At 48.4% G+C, this 24,919-nt stretch overlaps 1 protein-coding gene across 4 annotated transcripts in view; it reads left to right on the plus strand.

The window, feature by feature from the left end:
- Positions 1–2,417: 2,417 nt before the first annotated feature.
- The window catches only part of LOC143281147 (uncharacterized), a 24,753-nt gene continuing 2,251 nt past the window's right edge, over positions 2,418–24,919 (plus strand). Inside the window, exons 1-2 of one of the 4 annotated variants that reach the window (XM_076586149.1) lie at positions 2,418–2,605; positions 20,697–24,919. The exon at positions 20,697–24,919 is cut by the window's right edge and continues 2,251 nt beyond it. In XM_076586149.1, coding sequence (XP_076442264.1) covers positions 2,483–2,605; positions 20,697–22,232 — 1,659 coding nt within the window. In that variant the 5' untranslated portion in view covers positions 2,418–2,482 and the 3' untranslated portion in view covers positions 22,233–24,919. The other 3 variants (XM_076586151.1, XM_076586150.1, XM_076586152.1) reach the window with 3 other exon arrangements.

Consider the following 24,919-nt stretch of genomic DNA (forward strand, 5'->3'; position numbering starts at 1 on the left):
CTAATCATCTTGTGCTCTGGTGTTTACATGTCATTTTCAACTGATAAGTTATGACACTCGAATTATATGACTCATATGTAATACAGCTGCTTTGATGATGTTTATGTGGAATAAAAATTTGTTAAAAACAATCATATGTCATGAAGGACATTACATATCACCTTCAATGAATTATGACACTCGAATTATTATTTCATATCATAAAGAATATTTGTATTGTGCAGAGCGCGGGAAGAGCAATGTGTGTGCTATGTTTTGACTGCCTCAGTTCGACATGCGATGAATGAGATGTGAGAGAAAGTGAGAGAGAGGGAGAGACAAAGAGAGAAAGAGAGAGAGCCGAGAGAGAGACGGAGACACACACACACACAGAGACAGAGACAGAGAGAGAGAGAAACTGAGGAGCGGGAGAAAGAGGAATGGGGATAGAAGGAGACGAGGAAAAGACAGACAAAAGAAAAACAGACATACAGATCATCGGGCATAGATGATATGGTGTATCGCATTCTTTTCGCCTGTCTGTGGATGAAAAATACATGTGACCAACAAGAGAGCATCTTAAAATCTGGAAACATGTCAGTAAATAAGTAGTGACTGAACTAGTTTACACACACACACACACACACACACACACACACACACACACACCGCCCCTCCACGCTGATCCCCCCCCACACACACACACACACACACACACGGACACACACCGCCATTTCCTTTTTCCTCGGTCCAGTGACGGCAGTGTCACACAAAGAGAACTGAAGAAAACACCACCGACCAACCACTGTCGCCCCTTGTCCAGCAAGCCGTGGCCATGATGTTGAGCATTGTCCACATTCCTCCCTCCCGGCACTAAAGGGCGGACACTGATCCAGCACTGTGACGTCACCGGTGCCTCAGGTCGGGGGGCCGCGCGACACGACAGGTCCCCAGCCCTCCACACTGACCCTCCGCCTGTCACTGCCATCCTCCACCCCCCCCCCCCCCAACCCCCACCTCCTCCCTCTCTCTGACCCCGACCTCTGGCCAAGGCCACTTGACCAGGTCAAGCAGAATGACCAGTGAGCTAGCTGCCTGGTCAGTTCGGCCGGACATCCCATCGTTTCCGACAGCCCTCCCTCCCCGCGCCAGACCTCACCACGTGTGCCGCGTGTTGGCGGGTAGAGCACGGTGGACATGGAACACGCCGGGGAGAGTGTGTCAGTAGCTTGAATGGTCCACACTGGTGTGGACTGACTGACTGACTGACTGACTCAGACACACAGCACACACATCACTGAGTTGCACACTGGTCCATGTGTTGACTGAGTCAAGAGACACCACACGCACACACACACACACACACACACACACACACACACACGCACACACACACGCACACACACTGGCGCACGCACACACACACACACACACACACACATTACTGTAATGATTACTGCTTCCCTCATATGGCACAACCAGCCACTGTTTATGGAAGATTAGTTACGGGTTTTCCCCAACCATCAAGGTGCTCATATGAAAACCACTCTCGATAACAGTTCTCCAATCCCTACTTCCGCGCATTCCCCACACACACCCAACTCAACACATGTAAGAACACGTGCTTCATCTGTATTGTTTACTTGAGCTACGACCTCATTTCCACGAAGACTATCAAGATCATCATGAAGGTTGATCACTTTTGTTTCCACCTTCTTACCAAGACGCCTTAAAAGTGAACCACTCAAGCCACATACATGGGTAATATCACACACACACACACACACACACACACACACACACACACACACATGATTATGGTGATCTACATCCAACAGTCTTCAAGTTCTGTTCACATAAAGGTGTCTGTATTGTGTGTGTGTGTGTGTGTGTGTGTGTCCGTGTGTGTGTGTGGAAACAATATGTATGTATATATCTACAGTCACGCACGCCAGCGCGTACGTGCTTAAACGCACGTGCGCCCAAACAATGCAGGTCCATGCAGTGCAAACATTCACACAGGCGTGCTTCCACTTTGTCTGCTGCAAGCTTTGGAGTGTTCCCTTGCCATATGGGTGAGGGGCATGACGCCAGCCTCTTGTCTCAGTCAGTGTGTCGGCCATCAGACTGCTGACTGTTAGATGGCACTGTGCAGTGCCAGGCTGACATTGTGAAAAGCTGACAGTGTGGTGGCAGCACAACGAGGTGCCAGAGAGAGGCCGCCACAGGAAGCACGGCCCGTGTGGCTCAGAGGCCTTACGCAATGTCAACACTGTCAACCGCCGTGGCCGGCCGCCACCCAATCACAATCCATCACGCGCACTGACGTCACCGCTCTCCAACACAACGTGCCTCGCAGCGCGCGCGGCGCGGGGCAGCCATTGGTGGTTAAATTGGGTGAGGCGATTGGGGAAAGGGGGGTGATTTGCATACGGCAGGCAGAGGGCCGGGCGCGTCATGTGGGGTCAGTTGTGCACGTTGGGCAGGCGGTGGACAGTCCGTGATGCAGGCAGCAGTGACGGTCAGTGCGGACAGCAGCTTTACGCCACCTTTCAGGGACCCCATCGCTCACCACCACCCCCACATCGCACAGACATCAGCACACACCGCTGCCTCCATGTTCAAGGTAAGGCAGTGATGGGGGGGTTCCCCCCCTTTAGTCCTTCATAAACTGTTGCTCAACCTCCAGCTGAAGAAAAAAACAACCCGTGTTACGTGGAGGCGGTTGGAGGGCGGGAGGAGAGGGAGGGTGTCAAGGTCGGAGCAACGTGTCGGACTGTGTGGCGAACGATGTAGGCCTCTGCTGTGCTGTGCTGTGTGCTGTGTGGGAAAGAAAATTGAGATCGTTTTGTAACTGTAGGCCTACTGCTGTGGAGAGTAAAATGCCGTGTGTGTGTGTGCGTTGGGAGGCGGAGGGGTGGGATGGGGGGTGGGGATCGGGTGGGGGAGGCCGTGTGGAAAGAGGCCATGAACCCTGTGAGCTGTGAAAACTGAGGTGTGTTGTTCACCGTCGTGTTGGCCGATTTCACGTAATTCGGTCGGCACTTCGCGCAATCCCCTCTCTCTCTCTCTCTCTCTTTTTCTCTCTCCCCCTCTCTCTCTCCAGCTGTTGATCACCTTGATTTGAACAGAAAGGTTGTTGAATGCAAATCACCAAGTGTGCGTTTGAAGAGGGTGAAGGGAGACGGAGGGGGGAGAGGGACTGGAGAGGGGGGTCGTGAGGATCATGTCCACACACACACAAAGTTGACCGAGAATTGATTCACACACGCGCGTCACTTGGGTTACGCTGCTGGTCAGGCATCTGCTTGGCAGATGTGGTGTAGCGTATATGGATTTGTCCGAACGCAGTGACGCCTCTTCAGTTGAGCCACTGATACTGATACTGCATCATCATTTATGGTTCAAGAGAGAAGGGAATGTAGGGGAGGGAGAATCGTGGACGTGGTAAACATGTGAAGGGGATTTTTTTTTTTAATTGTTTTTAAATCGGCACAGCAGACAGGCAGGTGTAGTGGGATTGCACAAGGCGAAATGACCAGCAGTGTGGTGTGGTGGTCTGTCTCTCACTCAGCGCTCTTAGTGTTCACCGAGTCTGCCGACTCGAGGGTATCAGATAGTGGAACACGCTGCCATTGAGGACAGTACCTTTAGGAAAACTGAAACACTTGATGCACACACACGCGCACACACACACACACACACACACACACACACACACACACACACACACACACACACACACACACACACTACATTGCAAGATAAGCCAGTTCACTGCAACGCCATACAATCCACAGCAAACAACAGCAGTTCTCCAGTTCTGTAACGGTGACTGAGGCCGGTTGTGGCTTACGCAAGACATTACAAAACACACGACATGTTACACATCTACACAGGGCATTGACAAAACACACATGTCGCATGTCGTCAGTAGCTCACAGTTACACATCTACACAGGGCATGAGAAAACACACATATCGCATGTCGTAGCTCACAGTTACACATAAACACAGGGCTTTACAAAACACATATGTCGCATGTCGTAGCTCACAGTTACACATCTACACATAGCATAACAAAATATGCGACACGTCACATGTACTTCAGAGTTACACACCTACACAAGGCATAAAAAAAACACGTCAGATGTTGTAGTTCACACTTACACATCCACACAAGGCATTACAAAATAAACAGGTCACATGGTGTAGCTCAGTTACACATCTACACAAGGCATCACAAAACACAGGACACGTCACATGGTGTAGCTCAGTTACACATCTACACAAGGCATCACAAAACACACGTGTCACATGGTGTAGCTCAGTTACACATCTACACAAGGCATCACAAAACACACGTGTCACATGGTGTAGCTCAGTTACACATCTACACAAGGCATCACAAAACACACGTGTCACATGGTGTAGCTCAGTTACACATCTACACAAGGCATCACAAAACACACGTGTCACATGGTGTAGCTCAGTTAAAACATCTACACAAGGCATCACAAAACAAACGTGTCACATGGTGTAGCTCAGTTACACATCTACACAAGGCATCACAAAACACACGTGTCACATGGTGTAGCTCAGTTACACATCTACACAAGGCATCACAAAACACACGTGTCACATGGTGTAGCTCAGTTACACATCTACACAAGGCATCACAAAACACACGTGTCACATGGTGTAGCTCAGTTACACATCAACACAAGGCATCACAAAACACACGTGTCACATGGTGTAGCTCAGTTACACATCTACACAAAGCATCACAAAAAACAGGACACGTCACAGGGTGTAGCTCAGTTACACACCTACACAAGGCATTAAAAAAACACACGTCAGATATTGTAGCTCACATTTACACATCTACACAAGGCATTACAAAACACACGACTTGTCAGATGTAGCTTAGTTACACATCTACACAAGGCATCACAAAACACAGGACACGTCACATGGTGTAGCTGCCAGTTACACATCTACACAAGGATCACAAAACACAGGACACGTCACATGGTGTAGCTCAGATACAAACATCACCACCTGTGTACTCACAACACACCCACGTCACATGTGTAGCTCAGTTACACATCTACACAAGGATCACAAAAACACACGTCACATGGTGTAGCTCAGTTACAAACCTACACAAGGCATAAAAACAACGTCACTATTGTAGGTCATTACACATCTACACAAGGCATCACAAAACACAGGACACGTCACATGGTGTAGCTCAGTTAACATCTACACAAGGATCACAAAACACAGGACACGTCACATGGTGTAGCTCAGTTACACATCTACACAAGGCATCACAAAACACAGGACACGTCACATGTCGTCCATAACAGTTACACATCCACACAAGGCATCATAAGACACCCGACAGGACACGTCACATATCGCAGCTCACAGATACATAACTACACAGCTGCACATTGAAAAGTGTGGTGGTGGTTACATGGTTAGAGCCGACACTGGAGTCTTGCCCCAGTTTCCTGAATTCGATCCCCGTCGCACCTGGTTGGTTATGGAGATTTTTCCGATCTCCCAGGTCGACATTTGTGAAGACCTGCTGGTGCGTGAACCCCATTCGTGTATATATATATATATATATATATATATATATATATATATATATATATATACACGCATGCAGAAGATCAAATACGTATGTTAAAGATCTTATCCATGGCAGCGTTCGGTGGGTTATGGAAGCATTAACACATCCAGCATGCATATCCCCGAAAACGGTGTATGACTGCCTACATGGCGGAGATAGATAAAAAATAAAAATAAATAAATAAATAAAAAACGGTCACACACGTAAAATGCCATGTGTGTGTGTGTGTGTTGTGTGTGTGTGTGTGTGTGTGTGTGTGTGTGTGAGCGCGTGACTGAAACGTGACTGAATGACACAGGAAACGAATGATGAGCTCCCAATGGCAGTCGTCAGTCGGCTGTACCCAGGTAGGCAGCCTGTCGTACAAATGACTCCGTGTTTGTAAAGCGCTTAGAGCTTGGTCTCTGAATAAGGATAGACGCCATATAAGTATCCATATCCTCATCCTCATACATAAGTCATTACCAAACACACAGCCTGCCATAGCTCACGTTTACACAACACACTCCACTTGACCCTGGCCGTCAGCGTTCCACTTCAATATATACTGCTTGATGTTGGCTCCACAGTTTTCAGAAAGCTGGACATCTGTGTGCCTGTGTGTGTCACTTCTGTTCACGTCAAGAGCAGTGACGTCAGGAGCTCTGTTCTCTACCTCACTGCTTCCTGTTACATCACTGTTAGGTCCGTAATGGAGGATGGGGTGTGGGGGTGGGAGTGGGAAGGGGGTGTAATCACGTGGAGGGAGGTGGGGTGTTGGTTTGAACGTCTATATTGATGATGAAACATAATCAATTGCAGCGTTTGGCGAACGAAGACATGGAAGAGCTCATACCCTGCTTTTTCATGTAAGACATACCGAATAGCAAATGCAATGGCGAAAGGTAAAATAAATATTCGATTTAAAAGATTGTTTTTAAGTTGATGTGCAGATTAAAATATAATACACTGGCAAAATTAGCCGAAGCACTGTATTGGAGAGAGAGAGGGAGGGGGAGAGGGGGGTGTGGTTGTTGGGGTCGATGAGAGGCTGGGCTTTGACTGACGTCATCACTGTAGCAACAGTGAGTGATGACGTTATGGGTATCATTATACCGATGTCGGGTGGGTTAGTGCTGTTGTGCAAGTTGTGAATGGAGTGGTGGCAGCTGGCACGCCATTCCACGTGTGTGTGCGTGATGCACAGAGAGACAGACAGAGAGAGAGTAGGAAAATTTCTTTATTTCCTAGTGTCGATGATAATCAATAAGTACTTGTGCGCTTTTTTTTCCCCCTCAGTTGAATGCAAGTCTGTGGAGCACTTTTTTTTTCTTTCTTTCTTTTTTGTTAAGTGCTAACACGAGGTTTTCTTCATGGGCCAGAAACAAACACCACCTTTACCAACACACACACACACACTCACCACACACACACAAACACACAGGCGGAAGTACAATGTAATGTGTCCAAGCATGTATGTTCTAAAGAGAGAGAGAGAGTGTGTGGGAGATGGGCCAGCATTGTAGCACCCCACCCCACCTATCCCCCACAGAGGGCGCTACTACCAGCCAGCATTGCAGCACCCCACCCCACCTATCCCCATAGAGGGTGCTACTACTGGCCAGCATTGCAGCACTCCACCCCACATATCCCCCACACAGGGCGCCACTAACGGCCAGCATTGCAGCATCCCACCTATCCCCCACAGAGGGCGCCACTAACGGCGAGCATTGTAGCATCCCACCCCACCCCACCTACCCCCCACAAAGAGCAGGCAAAGAGCACCACTAACGGCCAGCATTGCCCCACCCCGCCCCACCTACCCCCCACAAAGAGCAGACAGAGGGCGCCACTAACTGCCAGCATTGTAGCACCCCACCCCACCCCACCTACCCCCCTCAAAGAGCAGGCAAAGAGCACCACTAACGGCCAGCATTGCCCCACCCCACCTATCCCCCACAGAGGGCGCTACTACCGGCCAGCATTGCAGCACCCCACCCCACCTATCCCCCACAGAAGGCGCCACTAACGGCCAGCATTGTAGTACCCCACCCCATCCCTCGTACCCCCCATAGAGAGCAGACAGAGGGTGCCTCACTAACGGCCAGCATTGCAGCACCCCACCCCTCCTATCCCCCATAGAGAGGAGGCAGAGGGCGCCACTAACGGCCAGCGTTGCAGCACCCACCCCACCCAACCCCTCCTACCCCCCATAGAGAGGAGGCAGAGGGCGCCACTAACGGCCAGCGTTGCAGCACCCCACCCCACCCACCCCACCTACCCCCCATAGAGAGCAGGCAGAGAGCGCAACTAACGGCCAGCATTGCATCATATATCAGGCGGCCACAGTGTTGTCAGGTCAGGTAGGGGTCAGGGAATTAGGACACACTCCGCTATCGTCATGGGGAACTCTTTCCTATCCGTGCAGTCAGCTTTTGGTTTCTGGTCACACAGTGGTGTTTTCCCCTTAGTCTACCTTCAGTTCCCAGTAACTGAACAATGCATGTTTTCCCTTCAGTATTTCGTTACTGTACAATATATGTTTTTCCCTTTAGTATCCAGTAACTAGTTGTACAATATATGTTTTCCCTTCAGTACCCAGTAACTTTACAATGTATTTTTCCCTTCAGTACCCAGTAACTGTACAATGTATTTTTCCCTTCAGTACCCAGTAACTGTACAATGTATTTTTCCCTTCAGTACCCAGTAACTGTACAATGTATGTTTTCCCTTCATATTTCGTTACTGTAAAATATATGTTTTCCCTTCAGTATCCAGTAACTGTACAATGTAGGTTTTCCTTTCAGTATGCAGTAACTAGTTGTACAATGTATGTTTTTCCTTCAGTACCTAGTAACTGTACAATGTATGTTTTCCCTTCAGTACCCAATAACTCTTACAGTGTATGTTTTCCCTTCAGTACCTAGTAACTGTACAATGTATGTTTTCCCTTTAGTACCCAGTAACTCTTACAGTGTATGTTTTCCCTTCAGTACCTAGTAACTGTACAATGTATGTTTTCCCTTCAGTACCTAGTAACTGTACAATGTATTTTTCCCTTTAGTACCTGTAACTGTACAATGTATGTTTTCCCTTCAGTACCTAGTAACTGTACAATGTATGTTTTCTCTTCAGTACCCAGTAACTATACAATGTATGTTTTCCTTTCAGTACCCAGTAACTAGTTGTACAATGTATGTTTCCCTTCAGTACCTAGTAACTGTATAATGTATGTTTTCCCTTCAGTACCCAGTAACTGTACAATGTATGTTTTCCCTTCAGTACCCAGTAACTGTACAATGTATGTTTTCCCTTCAGTACCTAGTAACTGTACAATGTATGTTTTCTCTTCAGTACCCAGTAACTGTACAATGTATGTATTCTCTTCAGTACCCAGTAACTGTACAATGTATACAATGTATGTTTTCCCTTCAGTACCCAGTAACTAGTTGTACAATGTATGTTTTCCCTTCAGTACCTGGTAACTGTACAATGTATGTTTTCCCTTCAGTACCCAGTAACTGTACAATGTAGTTTTCCCTTGAGAACCCAGTAACTGTACAATGTATGTTTCCCCTTCAGTACCCAGTAACTGTACAATGTATGTTTTCCCTTCAGTACCTAGTAACTGTACAATGTATGTTTTCCCTTCAGTTCCCAGTAACTGTACAATGTATTTTTCCCTTCAGTACCCAGTAACTGAACAATGTCCCTTCCTTGAACTGATGCACAGGCCTGGTCTGTCGTTCCAGGAATTGGGCGGGGAGATTTGTTTTCCAGTTGAAACTGTAAGTCCGTGTTGAGAGGTGTACAAATATAGAGACACTGTTATCACTGGTTTCTGGTGAAGGCAGAAGGGTGGGTGTTTTTTTTTCGGGGGGGTTAATGAATTTTCCTTTCGTGTTTTCGAATTCTCTCTCTCTCTCTCTCTCTCTCTCTCTCTCTCTCTCTCTCGCTCTCTCTCGACCACCTCTCTCTCACACACACGCACGCACGCACACACACACGCACACACACACACACACACACACACACACACACACACACACACACACACACACACACACACACACACTGTAAACGACAGGCTATTCTTTTTCTCTTTTTTTCTTCTTTTTTTTTTCTTTTTTTTTTTTAGATATAAAGGTTTCAGTCCAAGGACAAAACTTCCATCAAAAAAGAAAAAAAAAAAAGAAGTCTTCCGACATTATTTGTATAATCTTCCGAAAGATTGCAGATTATCCTGATTATGGTGTTAAGTCACTGAAACGACTCACACTGGTGTCACAGTAATGGACACAGTTCATGAAGTGGTCTTTCCCTCTTTCTCTCATTCCGCTGTATGTTCAATACTAATCATGTTACTTGTTCACATTCCCCATCATTAGGGACCAATGTCGAAAAATCAGATCACCTTTGTCTGTGTGTGTGTGTGCGCGCGCGTGTGTTTACGAGTTTGTGGGCTGCTTGTATACATGTGTGTGTTTGTGTGCATATGCATGTGTGTGCATGTATGTGTGTGTGCGTGCGTGCGTGCGTGTATGTGTGTGCACGTGTGCAAGTATGTGTGTGTGTGAGTGCACGCGCGCGCGTCACTAAGAGCCCCGGTCCATTGTCCAATCTACCATTAGGACAGAACTAGTTACCAAGAGCCCCAGTACATTGTCCAATCCACCATTATGACAGAACTAGTCACCAACAGCCCTAGTCCATTGTCCAATCCACCATTTGGACAGAACTGGTCACCAAGAGCCACAGTCCATTGTCCAATCCACCATTAGGACAAAGGATAGGACCAGTCACTGGTCAGTAGGGGTCGTGTGGAGTTTAAAATACATATACATACATGTAACGTCCACACGGATGTGAGTGAAAAGTTTGATTGGTCGGGACTGCAGGACACACTGTTTCCACTGGCAGTGGTTCTGCTTTACTTCTTTGTCATACGGGTATAAATTTGTGTGCGTTCATGGGTGTGTGTGTGTGTGTGCGTACGTGTGCTGCGTGCTTGCGTGCGTGCGTGCGTGTGTGTGTGTGTGTAGAACCAAAAGTTGTGTACTGTAAACCGAAAAATTCCACCCAGCTAAGGCAGCCAACATGGATCGGCATTTCATTGTTTTACTATCTAATCACAATACAGATATGATAAAGTTTCAAATTTTCCCTGTCTTCATCGCAACTTATCAGCCTCAATGAATATCACGGAATCGCCAAACGCATTTTCGGTTGTAATGCTCCTAGATCAAAACGATCAAACTTCCCTGTGTTCCTCACTACTTTCCAGTTCTGATAAATCGAAACGAACACTACACACAAAAACAGATTTTCGGTGATTTGTTTTAACGGGGTTTTTTGTTTTGTTTTGTTTGTTTGTTTGTTTGAGGGGGGTTTGTGCATGTGTGTGTGTGTGTGTGTGTGTCACCAATGTGGGGCCTGTGTGTGTGTGTGTGTTTTGTTTTGTTTCCGCATTTACAATCAAAATCTGCATTAAACAACAACAACAAAAAACATTTCCCTCCACTTTTCGTCTGTAGACTAAATAATTACATTATCAATCGACCCTTGTCTTTTGCTGTAACAGACTTTGGGTTGGGGGATCAAATGATGTCTCTTCTGCTGATTAGGAATCCAGGGTTGTCATCGCCAACTTTAAAGAAAGAAAAGAAAAGAAGAAAGGGGAAAAAAAGGCGAGGTCTGGGGGTGGGGGTGTGACCCCACTGACACGCACTGACAAAGGCACGACAGGAATTTCCGCGACCATCGAAAGCCGCCATCAATAGCCAGTGACGAAGGTCGTAAAGCGCGCAGTGATCTTGTAAATTATCCCGACTGGGATTTCGATGGGGTTTGAATTGGCGAACTGGCTGATTTCGTGGGGTTCAGACCAGAGAACTGGCTGATTTCGTGGAGTTCAAACCAGAGAACTGGCTGATTTCGGTGGGGTTCAGACCAGAGAACTGGCTGATTTCGTGTAGTTCAGACCAGTGAAGCAGCTGATTTCGGTGGGGTTTAGGACCAGTGAATTAGCTGATTTCGTGGGGTTCAGACCAGAGAACTGGCTGATTTCGGTGGGGTTTAGACCAATAATTTACCGTTTCCTGTCCGTAGTCAAAGAAAAGGAAGCAAAGTTATGGACAGAACACACAGAATGACACTAACTACACTGTCGACGTGTTCAATGCATATGACTATTTGTTGAGGTTACTGAAATAATTAGAATGAACAAGCTGAGTCGACGGAATCATGACAGCCTTCATGGTTGGATACTGTAGGAATCATTCTGCATACGTTACCTTCTTTTGATATAAGTATCTGATCGGTAAAGATGGGAATAGGCTGTAAGGTGAACGTTTAAGTTGTTTGAGTATTAGTGAAATACAGATCAGATGTGGCCAAGACTGTCAAGTGCAAACTAGCAGAATATTTCAATGGATCTGAAAGAATTTTTTTTCGTCTTTTTTTTTTTTTTAAGGTAACGATAAAAAATAACTTATATCAACTTCCGCAGTTTACACGCCGTCTTGAAAGAGGGAGGGGCGGTAATGGAAGACTGTTTTGAAATGAAAGGTGTACCGATAGACAGAGGCTGAAGTCTCTTCATTGGAGATGATGGTGGATAGTGATACAGTAAACTAACATAGCAACAACAACAGCAGTGTGGGACTGACGAATCATTGCGTCACCTTTGGACATGAAACTGAGATGACGTGTCAGGGAGTGCCCCTCTGTGTGTGTGTGTGTGTGTGTGTGCATGAAGAGAAAGGGAGGAGGGGTGAGGGAGGGGTCAGTGTGTGTCAGAGAGGTATCATCCCCGAGGTCGGGGTGAAGGGAAAAACCCAGTAGTCCGTGCAGTGAGCCAGTCCCTGCCGGTTTGATTCACTGCGTTTTTACCTCCCTTCCCTTGATACCCACACGCTCACCCATTACTCTTGGCCGCTACACTGCACATGTACACCACCCCCATCCACCCCACCCCCACCCCCACCCCCGAGCTGCCACAGCCACAGCCACGCTGGTTCCCCTGGTCCCCCACTGCTGATGGCTTCTGTTAGCTGTACAGGCCGTGTGTGTGTGTGTGTGTGTGGAGGGGTAAATAGACGTCGTCATTTCTCATTTCTCTCGATCTTCCTGTGACACTCTCACGGCCCCACTAGAGCCTTGTATTGGACTGGCCCCCGTGAAGTTTGTCCGTGTCCGCGTTACGTCAGTGGCCTGTTGTTGTTGACAGACCGCGAGTCGTAACCCCCACCTCAAGGCCGTGACCTCTCATCAACCCCTGACGTGAGCACCACCTGTGTCCGTCCCCAGGGATGAGGGGAGGGGGGTGGGGTGGGGGGGGGGTAACGTGACGTGACGTGACGTGACGTTACGGGGCTGTGATCAACACGAAGGCTGTTGCCTGTGTCAGCTGGCTGGTTCAGTTACATGTGTGGGCCTGGCTGGTTCACGTGATCACAGAGCGGCGTTCCGTACGGCTGCTGTCGGCTCAGTGTTGATCGCTAGGACCTGAAGGAAGGTCGAGTCGGTGGTGCGTGTGTGTGTTGATCACAGGACTGTCAATGAAGGTGCGTCTCTCTCACTTGCTGTGCTGACTGACTTTTTGCTATTGAGCTCGATAGCGACGCTGTTGGTCACATGATATTACACCTCGGAAATTAGATAACTGCTTTGCGCTCTCAGTGTTGAATTATTTTGATCCAAACTGAAGTGAACACTTCTGAAGTGTGTTTCGCGATGTTGTAAACAGACGGTGTAGTGTTTTCAGTTTGCTTTGGTGATTCTATGGAAACTGTCAATAACTAAACATTCAGTTTAGACTTTGACTACGTGGTTTGGAAAAAGAAAAAGAAAAAAAAAAAGAGTTTACAGCCCAGTTGCATGAAATTATTTATCTCTCGATAATTGACACTACATGTCTGGAGAGAGAAAAACAGAGACATTTCAAGGGATAGAGAGAAGGGGGTGGGGGAGGAAAAGCAGCTAATCGCTAAGGAAAAACAAGAGGGAGGGCAGGAAAGAAAGAGGGAAGCGAAGCCTACAGAAAGACAGAAAGAAGGCCAGACGCCCACACACCCACCCTGAGGCCAACCCCACCCTGTTCTTTCTTTATATAACCGCCTTCCCCAGAAAGGCGGCCAGTTCAGAGGAGAGAGAGACTGGCGGACATCCTGGTGGTGTGTTGCCTCACACCCTGTCACTTCCCGATCACTGACCTCACGTCACAGGCCTCGCCACTCTCTGCACCCTGCTCTCGTGGCCGCTTTGTCAGAAACCCAACTCCCACTTTCGGTGTACTCACGTTTTCGAAACTGAACGCAGGATCTGAAGCTGTTGTGCGTTGTTGCTTTTTTTTTTTCTGGCAAGTTTTCCCTTCGCGTAGCTATTAACAGTGACAGGAGTTTACCGATTTTTCATAACTTTGCGTATGAGGGGTTGTGAATGGTGAAAGCGATTGAAGTGGTGACAGTGGCCGGTATATATAGGGCTGAGTGAGATAATCGCTGTGAACACGTGCCGAGAGCAGTGACTCTGACAGCAACAGCCATGGTGTTGAGTGTGAGTAACCTCTTGTCTTCTGCCTGGTTTAAAGTTCATGTGTACGTGTCACTGTCACGGTGTGTGTGTGTGTGTGTGTGTGTGTTATGAAAGTGTATGTGTGTGTGACTTAGTGTGTTTGTGAATATGTATATATGTGTGTGTGACTAAGTGTGTTTGTGAATATGTATATATATGTTCATCTGAGGACTGAAGCAGGTTGTCGGAAAGCACCATCAATGCTGACGTTCCCAGTGACTGTCATGCAGAGCGGAGCGTGCTGTGGGCCCGTTCTGTCCATTAACTGGAGACTGGATGTAATGGACTCTGGGCTACAGCACTGTGCTGAACAGTGTGTGTGTGTGTGTGTGTGTGTGTCTGTGTGCAGGATTAATATTCCATTGTCAGTGTTTCTGTCATGAGCAAACAGCACGCGGACCTGTGTCTCATTTGTGTAATGTATAGATAGCTAGATAGCTAGCTAGATAGATAGATATTTATTTACATCATATTTTTATTTTATACATATATATATATATATATATATATATATATATATATATACTTCACACACACACACACACACACACACACACACACACACACAGACTAAGCCGGAAACAAGAGACTATTTCAACCAACCCATTGCACCACAGCACTAATGCCACGTAACGGCAGCAGTCCAAAAGGGGAGAGGCCAACCAGAGAAGAAACACAAGCAGCACTGTAGTCGCCCACAGTGACCAGGGAAGCCCCAGTGTCGAGCAGACCAGTCATTGTACTCGGTGACCAGAAATAGCCGGCTGAAGCAATCAGCTCACAGCGTATTTAAAGGCCCATTGCACTCAGCGACACGGGACTCAGCATTGCGCAGTTTATTTCACCCTTTCACGGTTTTCACACTGTTGTCTACCTCCTCGGCCCACGCATTGACCGCAGAGACAAGGTGAAATCTGGACCGTGGTGTGTGGAGAAAGGGGGCTGGGTATTGCCCAACCTATATATCAGTCGGTGAATCAGCTTCCTTTTGGGTATAGTACAGTCGATAAGGGTGTTGGAGGAGAAGGGGTGGGGTGTTGGAGGGAGTGGCAACAAGCACTCACCCCATTAACAACAGTCAGCCCATTAAAAAATACATTCTAGTTTATCATCTGTTTCCGCTAGTTTAATCGCTTGCCGGATTTTATAAACATCCGCAGCAATGCGCACACGCACACACACACACACACACACACACACACACATACATCACGCACCGCACCCCTCACCCTCTCTTTCTCTCTCTCTCTCCATCGATCTATCTTACAAAAATACTCGGCTTGACCATCTCTCTCTTTCTCTCTGCTGAATGTGAGCGTGTCACTCTGTGTGTGTGTGTGTGTGTGAACAAAAAAACCCACTCAGCTGGAGCAGCCAACAAGCATGACAACTTTGCTTAAACACACACACACACACACACACACACACACACACACAAAACCCACAAAAAACGCCAGTTACACAATTGTAATGAAAGGTGCATGCATGTATCAACACGTTGCCTGGCCAGGCAGGCAGGGACAGAGGAAGGGCCGTGACGCAAACAGCGGAGCTGCGCGGCCAATCTTGCAACGCAATAGCGCTCCAGGCTGTGTGTGTGTGTGTGCTCTGTGTGTGTGTGTGCTCTGTGTGTGCGTGTGTGTGTGTGCTGTGTGTTTGCTGTGTGTTTGTGTGTGTGCTGTGTGTGTGTGCTGTGTGCAGCCGCTCTGCCCTTTGTACCCTGCCGTGTTGCGTCAGACCTTTGTAACGCCCGGATAAACATGCCTTGGCGCTGGCTATACTGTGGTCCGCCAGACGCGTCAAACTGAAGAGGCTTGGTTTGCACCACGGACTTATTACATCATCCATATTCACCGTCAGTCAGTTTTGAGTGAAAAACTCCCTGGTGCCAAAAGCACAGGGGAAAAAATGACGTTTAAGAACAGCTGGGATTCCCCTGTGATGTGAAAGAAATATGGCCTGTTCCTACCACTAATAACTAAGAGCAGTAGGTTTGTGAACAGCCGACCCGTGACGCGGTCGCATTTCAGCAACACAGGTGCTTTGCCTGGCTGGTGCCGAGATGCCACACTGGCGGAGAAAGGGGAAGGTCCATGGTTAGCAGTAGGCTGTCTCGCTTTTTTCGTTGCCTCTTCACTTCTGATTGACTGCGGTGATGACTGGTGAACAGGTTGTTGACCGATATTTTACGAGTGCCTGCCACAAGCTGGAAAATAAGTTTCACAGAACATCGTGTGGATACTATACAGGCCTGTGAGTTCCGTGCATTGTGCGTAACTACTTCCTTCTAAGCGCGTGTGTTGTGTGCGTGCGTGCGTGTGCGTGCGTGCGTGTGTGTGTGTGATGAAATTCAGCTCCACAATCCTGTCCCACTGACATACCAGTCAGACTAAGCATGAGTCAGTGTTTATCCTGTCATGTAAAACAATCAGTTGAAGCCTTTGATTTTCCTGTCACAAAGACAAACTTTATCCCTTGGGCTGTTGGGGACAAAAATAAAAGCCATTATTGGAACCTTTTTTTTTTTCTTAAAGCTTTCAAAATGAGAGTGAAAGAGGGCTGGAATTAGTAGTCCAATCAACATTAAAACTTCTCAACATGGTGGGATGACAGTTTTATTGACATTTATTGCAAACTTCCTTCCTATTTTTATCAGTTATATCTCAGTGGTTCATCATTTATCGTTTTTTCCCCAACAAACATCGCTGCCGTGACTGATACTATTTTAGTGATCAGAGTTTCCGTCGCTGTGGTTTGAGAGCAGAGCTACAATGTTCACTTGAGTTGTCTTGAGAGAGAGGCAGAGCCACAGAGAGAGGGGGCCAGGGGCAGAAAGAAGGGGTGGGGTGGGTTTGGGAGAGGGGCTGGAGGGGAGGGGGGGGGGGCATGCCCCAAAACGATACACAGAGGTGAAGAGCGAAGGCGGTGACGGAGTCAGTGAAGCGTCAAGAAGTAGTGCTGAATGGTTGGCAGTGTGAACACGTCACACCAGGCTCCAACCTGTCCTGACCATGCTGAGCCGATCTGTTTGACCTCGTTTCCCCCTCAATTATCTCTCTCTCTCTCTCTCTCTCGCTCTCTCTCAGAGCAATATCAAGAGACGTATTACAAAAGGCATGTACAGAGAGAGGGTGAGAGAGAGAGAGCGCATTGCACAATCTTGTCAACACGGAACACACATAGTGGTTGTGCCCTCGAGGACTGCACACAAATGATATTCGGACAGAGAGCGTCGCTACACTGAGAGTGCAATACACGTGTTTGTTTGTTTTTTTGTTTGTTTTTTCTGCCTGCCATTTTTTTTGGTTTCCTGTCGAAGTGGATTTTCCTACAGAGTTTTGCCAGGGAAAACTCTTTTGTTGCCGTGGGTTCTTTTACGTGCGCTGAGTGCATCCTGCACATGGGATCTCGTCTTATCGTCTCATCCGAATGACCAGACGCTCAGTTTGATTTTCCAGTCAAACTTGGGAGAAAGGGCTATTGTGGGATTCGAAGCGAAACTCTCACGGACTCTCTGAATTGGCAGATAAACGTCTTAGCCATTCTGTCACATTGACGTCATACGCCTGTTGCTGGGCTACGCTTGACCACCACTCAGTGTCTGGTGGAGGGGGAGAAAATACTGGCGACTGTGGGATTCGAACCAGTGCGCTCAGATTCACTCGATTCTTCGGTGGACGCGTTACCACTATGCCAACACTCCATGTCTTCGCTCGTGGGCTGTCCCACATTCACTCGTTTGCACGAGTGGGCTTTTACGTGTATGAGCGTTTTTACCCCACCATGAAGGCAGTCATACTCCATTTTCGGGGAAACTTATCAGCTGACGAAAAGGAAGCTACTTCCTTTCTTTGCCCCGTCCCCACCTTTCTGCACTCTCTGCACCCTCTCTCTCTCTCTCTCTGTCTGTCTATCTCTGCCTCACTCTCTATCTATATATCTGTCTCTTCCGCACTCTCTATCTGTATCTCTTCCTCTGTGTCACTCTATCTCCACACACACACACACACACACACACCTTCCGCTGCCCTCACACACACGCAACAGAGATAGGGGTGATAACCCCCTCCACCCCACCCCACCCCAAAAAAGTGTTGTTTGGAGTCGGTGACTGCTACATTGTGGTGTCTTGGGGAAACCAGTCCGGCTTCACAGTAAGCCCCCACCCCACCCTCCACCCCCCCATTTCACAGGTCGGGATTAACCGGCGCCGGGCAGTAAAGGGGGACAGAAACAAATGGACAACTTCCAGGCCCCGTCTGGCGGCGCCAGTCAGCTCCATTTACCTCCCCTGGCCAGCCATCAGCCAGTCTTCGCCACATGAAATTGGGGAGACGTGGACAGCCATTCTGTCTCGTTGGCCTGTCGCGCTGGGGGTACCCCAGGGAACGGCGCTCACTCCTTGCCTCTTCACTGCCTGAGACGAGTGGTCCGCCAGTGGAGCCAATAAATGAGTCTGCCCTCACCCCTCATTTGCCCGTCTGGCCAGCTGGAGCACAGCGCCGGGTGAGGGCGGTGGTGGAGCTCTTGTGTTGTGTGGTTGTGGGGTGATGGATACTTGGGGACAGCACACGGCCTTGTTTGTGGGAATTATGTCTGAACACTGAAAACAGGGCAGTGTTTGATTCACCTGTTTCTCCACTGTCCCGCCCTCACCCCTCCAATCTGCTTCCTACACACGCACACACACGCACACACACACACACACACACACACATCATGTACACGCATCACATAAAGGTGTACTCCTTGTGGCGGTGAAGTCAAGACATGTCGCCCCGCCCCTCCTCCTCGCCTCCCCATTGCGACGAAAGTCCCGGCGAACTGAAAGAGAAAGACCGTCAGCTCGCATGATGCGCTACGTTGGCGCGCGCCGGGCCGGAAATACCATGTGACGTCACGGTCCATAAATTGCATCGAGGCCAGGCCCAAGGCGGCACTGATGACGTCTGTTTTTGCGGGCGGGAATACCGAGTGCATTTTTTGTCGCTGACAGCCATGCTGACATTTTCTTCCTTCACATTGTCGGCGTCTTCTGTTCACATGTGGTAACCTGTCATCTTATCTCCTGCCGCCAGGTTGCTTTTATTGACGTCTTTCAATCCGCTAATGAAGCGACATTGTGAGAGCAGCGTCAACAAGTCTGTTTCTCAAGAAAAGTCGTTAATTCCAAGGCCGGTGAAACTCAGAAGAAAACCGTCTCTAGTTTGCGTAAGAACTTCGGTTGAGTGCTAGACTGGGCAATAATTTCAAAACAATGAAGTGATTTTGTGACTAAAAAGCAAACAAGAACCTTTGTTCAAATAAAAATAAGATTAAAAAAACAAACTTTTTTTTTTTCAACGAAAGAAAAACCGCTATTCACTGTCAGTAAAGAAGCTTCCTAAACTCGACGTTCAGGCGACAGCGACACACAAAACCCTGACGTCATAAGAAAGTTGAATAACCCAGGAAACTCTGACGTCATTACAAAAAAAAATGGCTGAAATATTTACCACGGCCTGCCCTTCTGCCATTAACTGAAAGTCTCGCAGATGTGTATCGTTTTCTTCCCAATCGATAGCATGCCTCCATTGTGGGTTTGAGGGGTGGGGGGGTCTCGGCACAGGAAAACAGTAAAGCTGGAAGGACAGGGAGCGTGACTGGATCATAGTCATTGTTCTACAGGTGGTCAGCTCTTGTCAACATGTGCAGAACCACGTGACTGTGGCGCTGGTCACAGATTGGCCGCTTCTCCCACACATGCCACCCGCAGACGTCCTTTCCCAACATCACGTGCATTTTTTCTTTAATGCAAACCAGTGGGCTGGCATCACGTGTCACGATCCGCAGTTAGTAACATGAAGCTGTTCCGTTCTCAGTTACTAAGTTCTGCTTGAAGTACCGATCTAAAATAGAAACCATGGGCTGTGTGATCCAGCATTGGAAAGATATCGAGCCTTTATAAGAAGTCTTTGCGGTGTCCATTGTATCATTTTAAAAAGAAGCCCAAATACTGCCTAACAATAAAATGCCGAGGTCAAAGTTGTACCTGAAGTATCAAACACTGAAACGAAGTCAAAATAATACATGCAGTGTTGAGTTTTTAAAAACCACATTCTCATTGTGTCTGAAGTGTTCAGCTTTTGTTGTGCCGGCAGTGTGGGGTATTTAGAAAAGGGACAAAAGAAAGGGAGAAAAAGCGTACAGTGTGCTCAGTTAAACGTTTCAAAGAAGCTTGACTTCGGAAGTGTGACTTGATGCTTGATAGACTGGGGCTTTTTTTTTCTTTTTTTTTCTTTTTCTTTTTTTTTTTACTGAATTACAGTGGCAGTTTTGTTGATTGAATGATGGGAGAGAGTGGAAGGTTTTACGAAATTGCAATGACTGTTTCTATTGATTCAGTGATGGGAAAGAGGGGAAGGGGAAGGATGCTGACATTTTTTACGAAATTGCAGTGACTGTTTTTGTTGATTCAATGATGGGAAAGAGGGGAAGGATGCCGTGGTGATGAACGCTGACGGGCTGTGTGCTTGTTGCAGATGGCAGCAGAAGACGACCACAACCACCAACGCCTTGTGATTGCCTGCGGAGAGAGCGGTCCCGAAATGGAGCAGACCGGAGAGGTGGACAGCATCACTGCCACCAGTCTCCCTCCTCCTTCCCCGCCCTCCAGCCACCAGAGACCCGGCCTGGATCCCTGTGACGATACAGACGACGTCAAAACGGTCTTTCTGACCAACGGCGGTGCAGTGGCGGACTGCGCAGAGCCCGTGAGGAGGACGTCACCTTTTAATGGCAGCCACAGTGCCGCGCTAAAGGAGGAGCCACGTGACTTTGCTGTCTACATCAAACAGGAAGAAGAGCTGGACGCCCCCCTGGATTTCTCCATCAAGCGCAAAGACTCACCGTGTGACAGTGTGAAGGAGGACTGTGGAAGCCCGTCCACCACCACCACCACCACCAGACCACCTCCCTGTTCCCCCTTCTCCTCCCCTTCCTCCCGCCTGTCCCCCGACACCAACCTCCACCAGACCCTATCTCCCAGCCATCACGTCAATGGGGACAGCAGCCGTGAAGAGCAAGGTCAAAGTCACTCAATGTTCAAGTCCCCCAGCCCCAATCACGTCAAGTCAGCGGCAGTGTCCAAGCTGACCTCCAAGCTGTCCTCAGGGTCTGCCGCTGTGGGCGGACTGGGCGTGCTGTCCGAGGAGGCGGGAGGCGTGACGCCGGCAGCCCTCAGTGCCGTCATGGGGCAGAACGGCTCCCTCAGCCCTGTGCCCACCCTGCTGGGAGAAGCTCGCAAACTGCAGGCCGCTAGCGGGGTCAAGGTGCAGCGCCCATTCAAGGCATACCCCAAGGAGGTGCTGAGGATGCCTCTGGGCTACCTGGGACTGCCCGGCGTCAGCCCCTTCCCCGGCGTGGACCCCAGCTTTGTGCAGGGCATGGCGGTGCTGCCCGATGACCTGATGACGGTGTACAAGCAGCAGACGGAGCTGCTCAAGGAGCGGGAGAAGCAACTGAAGACCACCACCACCACCACTACCACCAAGAGGGGTTCCAGGTCACCCCCGTCATCCGCGCTGTCTCCTTCCTCCAGCGGCGCCAGGAACCATGTGACCCACACCTCACCCCCACCCCCTGCCGCCCTGGGCCTGCAGTCCTCATTGCCGGGCACTCACACCGACTCCCCCTCGCCAGGGGCGACTGCAGGGTCCCAGGCATCCTCCTCCTCCCAGCCCCACGACCAGGCCCCGCCAGGTGACTACAGCCCCTCCGCTCTCCCCGCGTCCAGCGCCGCCGCCATCGTGTCGTCCACCAGCTCTGTCAGCACCAACGGAAACAGCCGCAAACGGCCCCGCAACTTCCCCGACGCGGAGAAGGACGAGGCGTACTGGGAGAGACGGCGGAAAAACAACGACGCCGCCAAGAGGTCACGTGACGCGCGGCGAGCCAAGGAGGACGAGATCGCCATCAGGGCGGCGCTGCTGGAGCAGGAGAACCTCCGGCTGAGGGTGGAGGTGGCCACGCTCAAGACAGAGACTGCCCGCCTGCGCTGCCTGCTCTACAAGACGTAGCAGACTGTGAGATCACCAGCCACGGTGTCAGGGAATTTGTGGCGGAAACTCCTTCATACCATGAACTTGTTTATCACTGCCCCACAAGCATTAGCGCCTGACTGTATGTGTGCTGTCATTGGAAGGACATGACATGGGGCTGACCAACAGACTGTGTTCAGACAGGGCTGTCGTCACCTGTCTGACCGCCTGGCTGCCCACACTAACAGGGACTGACCACCAAATCCCACCATAGTGACCACATGGAGGTTCTGACCTGTCTGACCTGCCTTTTACTCTATGCTCTGCTTCTACACTCCACGTCCACAGCATACACACCTCTCGCCGCTGTCACTTTCTCTCTATGCCCCTCAGGCCCTGGGCAAAACCAGCTTCTATGCAGAGTCTGTCTTCACTGGACAATCATTATCTTACCATTCCCCAAACCCTCCAATCAAACGATCATGAGCTGGAACTGTTGGGGGAAGAAATTACAGTATCAAATCCTCTCTCTTCTCAAACATTTTTTCTGACTCACTGCTAGATTAAATCATATGGTAGAAATTCACACATAACATGAGCCTTTATCTCGGAATGCTTTGTGGGTCTGAGTTAGCACAGGAACAGACAGGTCTATCAGAAGAAGAATAAGACACAGGGACAGCAGATGACACACAGTACCGACCTCAGTCTGTTTGAACACAGTCTTAGAGAAAGGACATGTGGCGCTAACCATTGTGTTTCAGCCGTTTTCCCTCCGTCATGTACACTGATCACAGTACAGTGACTTGTTGGATTGTTGTCAGCACTGACACGAGTTACTGGTGAGAAAAGCATACTGTTTTCAATCGTGAGCCACAGTCACTGAATGGTACTGATGATCTCAGCCTGTCTTGAGTGGAAGGAGCACAGCATGCAGTTTCCAGATCTCTGGCACAGTTCGGTAACACACTGAAGAAGGTCAGGGTGAACGTGGCTCTCCTTTCAGTGTCACATGGATTCCCTCCCTTGTTGACCTGCTGCAAACTCTCTACCTCTCGTTGTGTCCATCTGATACCAGAAACGTAGTGATTGCTACAGGGAGATAAGAAATGCACTTGACCACAAGAACAATGGACAAAATATGTGATGTATGTGTGTATATGATGTACGTTTTGCTGCACGGACAACAGACTACACTACATGGACTTCACGGGTTTCATCAAACTGCCGCCATAAAGAGTACTACTATGCTTCACATACAATTTGAACGGGTTTTCTGAAGAAACGTTTGAAAACTATGTTGTCGTTTATTGTTTGTTTTGTTTTTTGTTGTTGTTGTTGGGTTGTTGTTTTTTACGTTGCTGCCTCAGAAAATAAGTTCAGTGAAGTTTTGTACACTTCATGTTAGGAACACTCAGTGATTTGTGGTGCCACCGCTTCAGGGAAAAAAGTATGTATTCTGCGGTGGTGCTCAATACTCTACCTCTTCAAGAAACAGAAAATCCATGCCCCAAAAGGGCCACACTTTATTGCCACATGAAAACCTCACTGGATTATATATATTTGTGGATAATATTATGTATTGATTATATGTTGTACAATTTTAGTTAACACGATGGATTGTTTATTTTGACGTCCATATTCATGGAATACGTAGCTACTGTCTTGTTTTCCTTGTCCAACGTTAGTGAAGATGTGAAGTGTATGGTAGTGACTGTCATCAGCACACAGCTGGCACTGGGGACTGGGGTTCCAGTACTTCCTGTTCTCAACTGCACGTCCTCTACCTCACAGAGTACCATGCCTCCAGGACCGTGTCCAGCTAACAAAGCCAAGCCTGCCCTCTCCCCCCACCTGGATCCCCCCCTTCCCTCATCCCTCCCCCCCCCCCTTCTCATCCCTCACGGAAAACCTACCCAGCTGTCACAGCATCACCTGTTGTCTTTCTTTATCGCCCTCCCCCCTTCACACACACACACACACACAGAGAGAGAGAGAGAGAGAGAGGCGCAAACTCGGCTCAGCATTACTATGTTGAAGACTGAATGTTCTCTACTTTGGAGAAAATTTAAAAAACTGATGATGGTGACAAAGGAATTGATGAAAATAATGTTTATGATAAAAGACAGTGGCTTCTCACTATTGTAACTAGTTACCAGGTGAGTTTTTGAGGTCCCCCCTCCCCCACACTATCATTTTTCAGTTTCAAGGTGGTGTGAAAGCATGCAGACTCATCTATTTATGCTACACAACATCTGCTGTAAAGAAAAGGAGTAGAGATCTATATACGGCGAGACTTAAGTTTTTGAAAATACTATATTATAATAGATAAGTCAATAAACAAAGGAACAATTTCTCCCCCAAATCAAATGACTAAAGTGTTGGTGGTTTGTGTCATGATCCAAGCCTGGTTTTCACCTGACCATGGATAACCCACAGACTTAACAGGTAATCTATGGAAATCTCTTGTATCAGTGTGCAGGAAACTAGTGACAGTACTGAACAAAGACACTGTTCACAACTGAGACCCTTTTTACAGGCAACAAAACAGGGCTTAGCCTTTCAGTCTGCACTAAGAAGGACTCCTTGCACTCGTTTGACCTTTTTCTTGTGGGTAAACTCTCTCTCTCTCTCTCTCTCTCTCTCTCTCTCCATTCCATTCAGCGGCTCCATTCCATTCAGCGGTTAGTGTTGTGGACAGTCAGCTGTACGCTGTGATACTACCT

This window comes from Babylonia areolata, chromosome 4 (assembly GCF_041734735.1).
Source record: "Babylonia areolata isolate BAREFJ2019XMU chromosome 4, ASM4173473v1, whole genome shotgun sequence".
Lineage (NCBI taxonomy): Eukaryota > Metazoa > Mollusca > Gastropoda > Neogastropoda > Buccinidae > Babylonia > Babylonia areolata.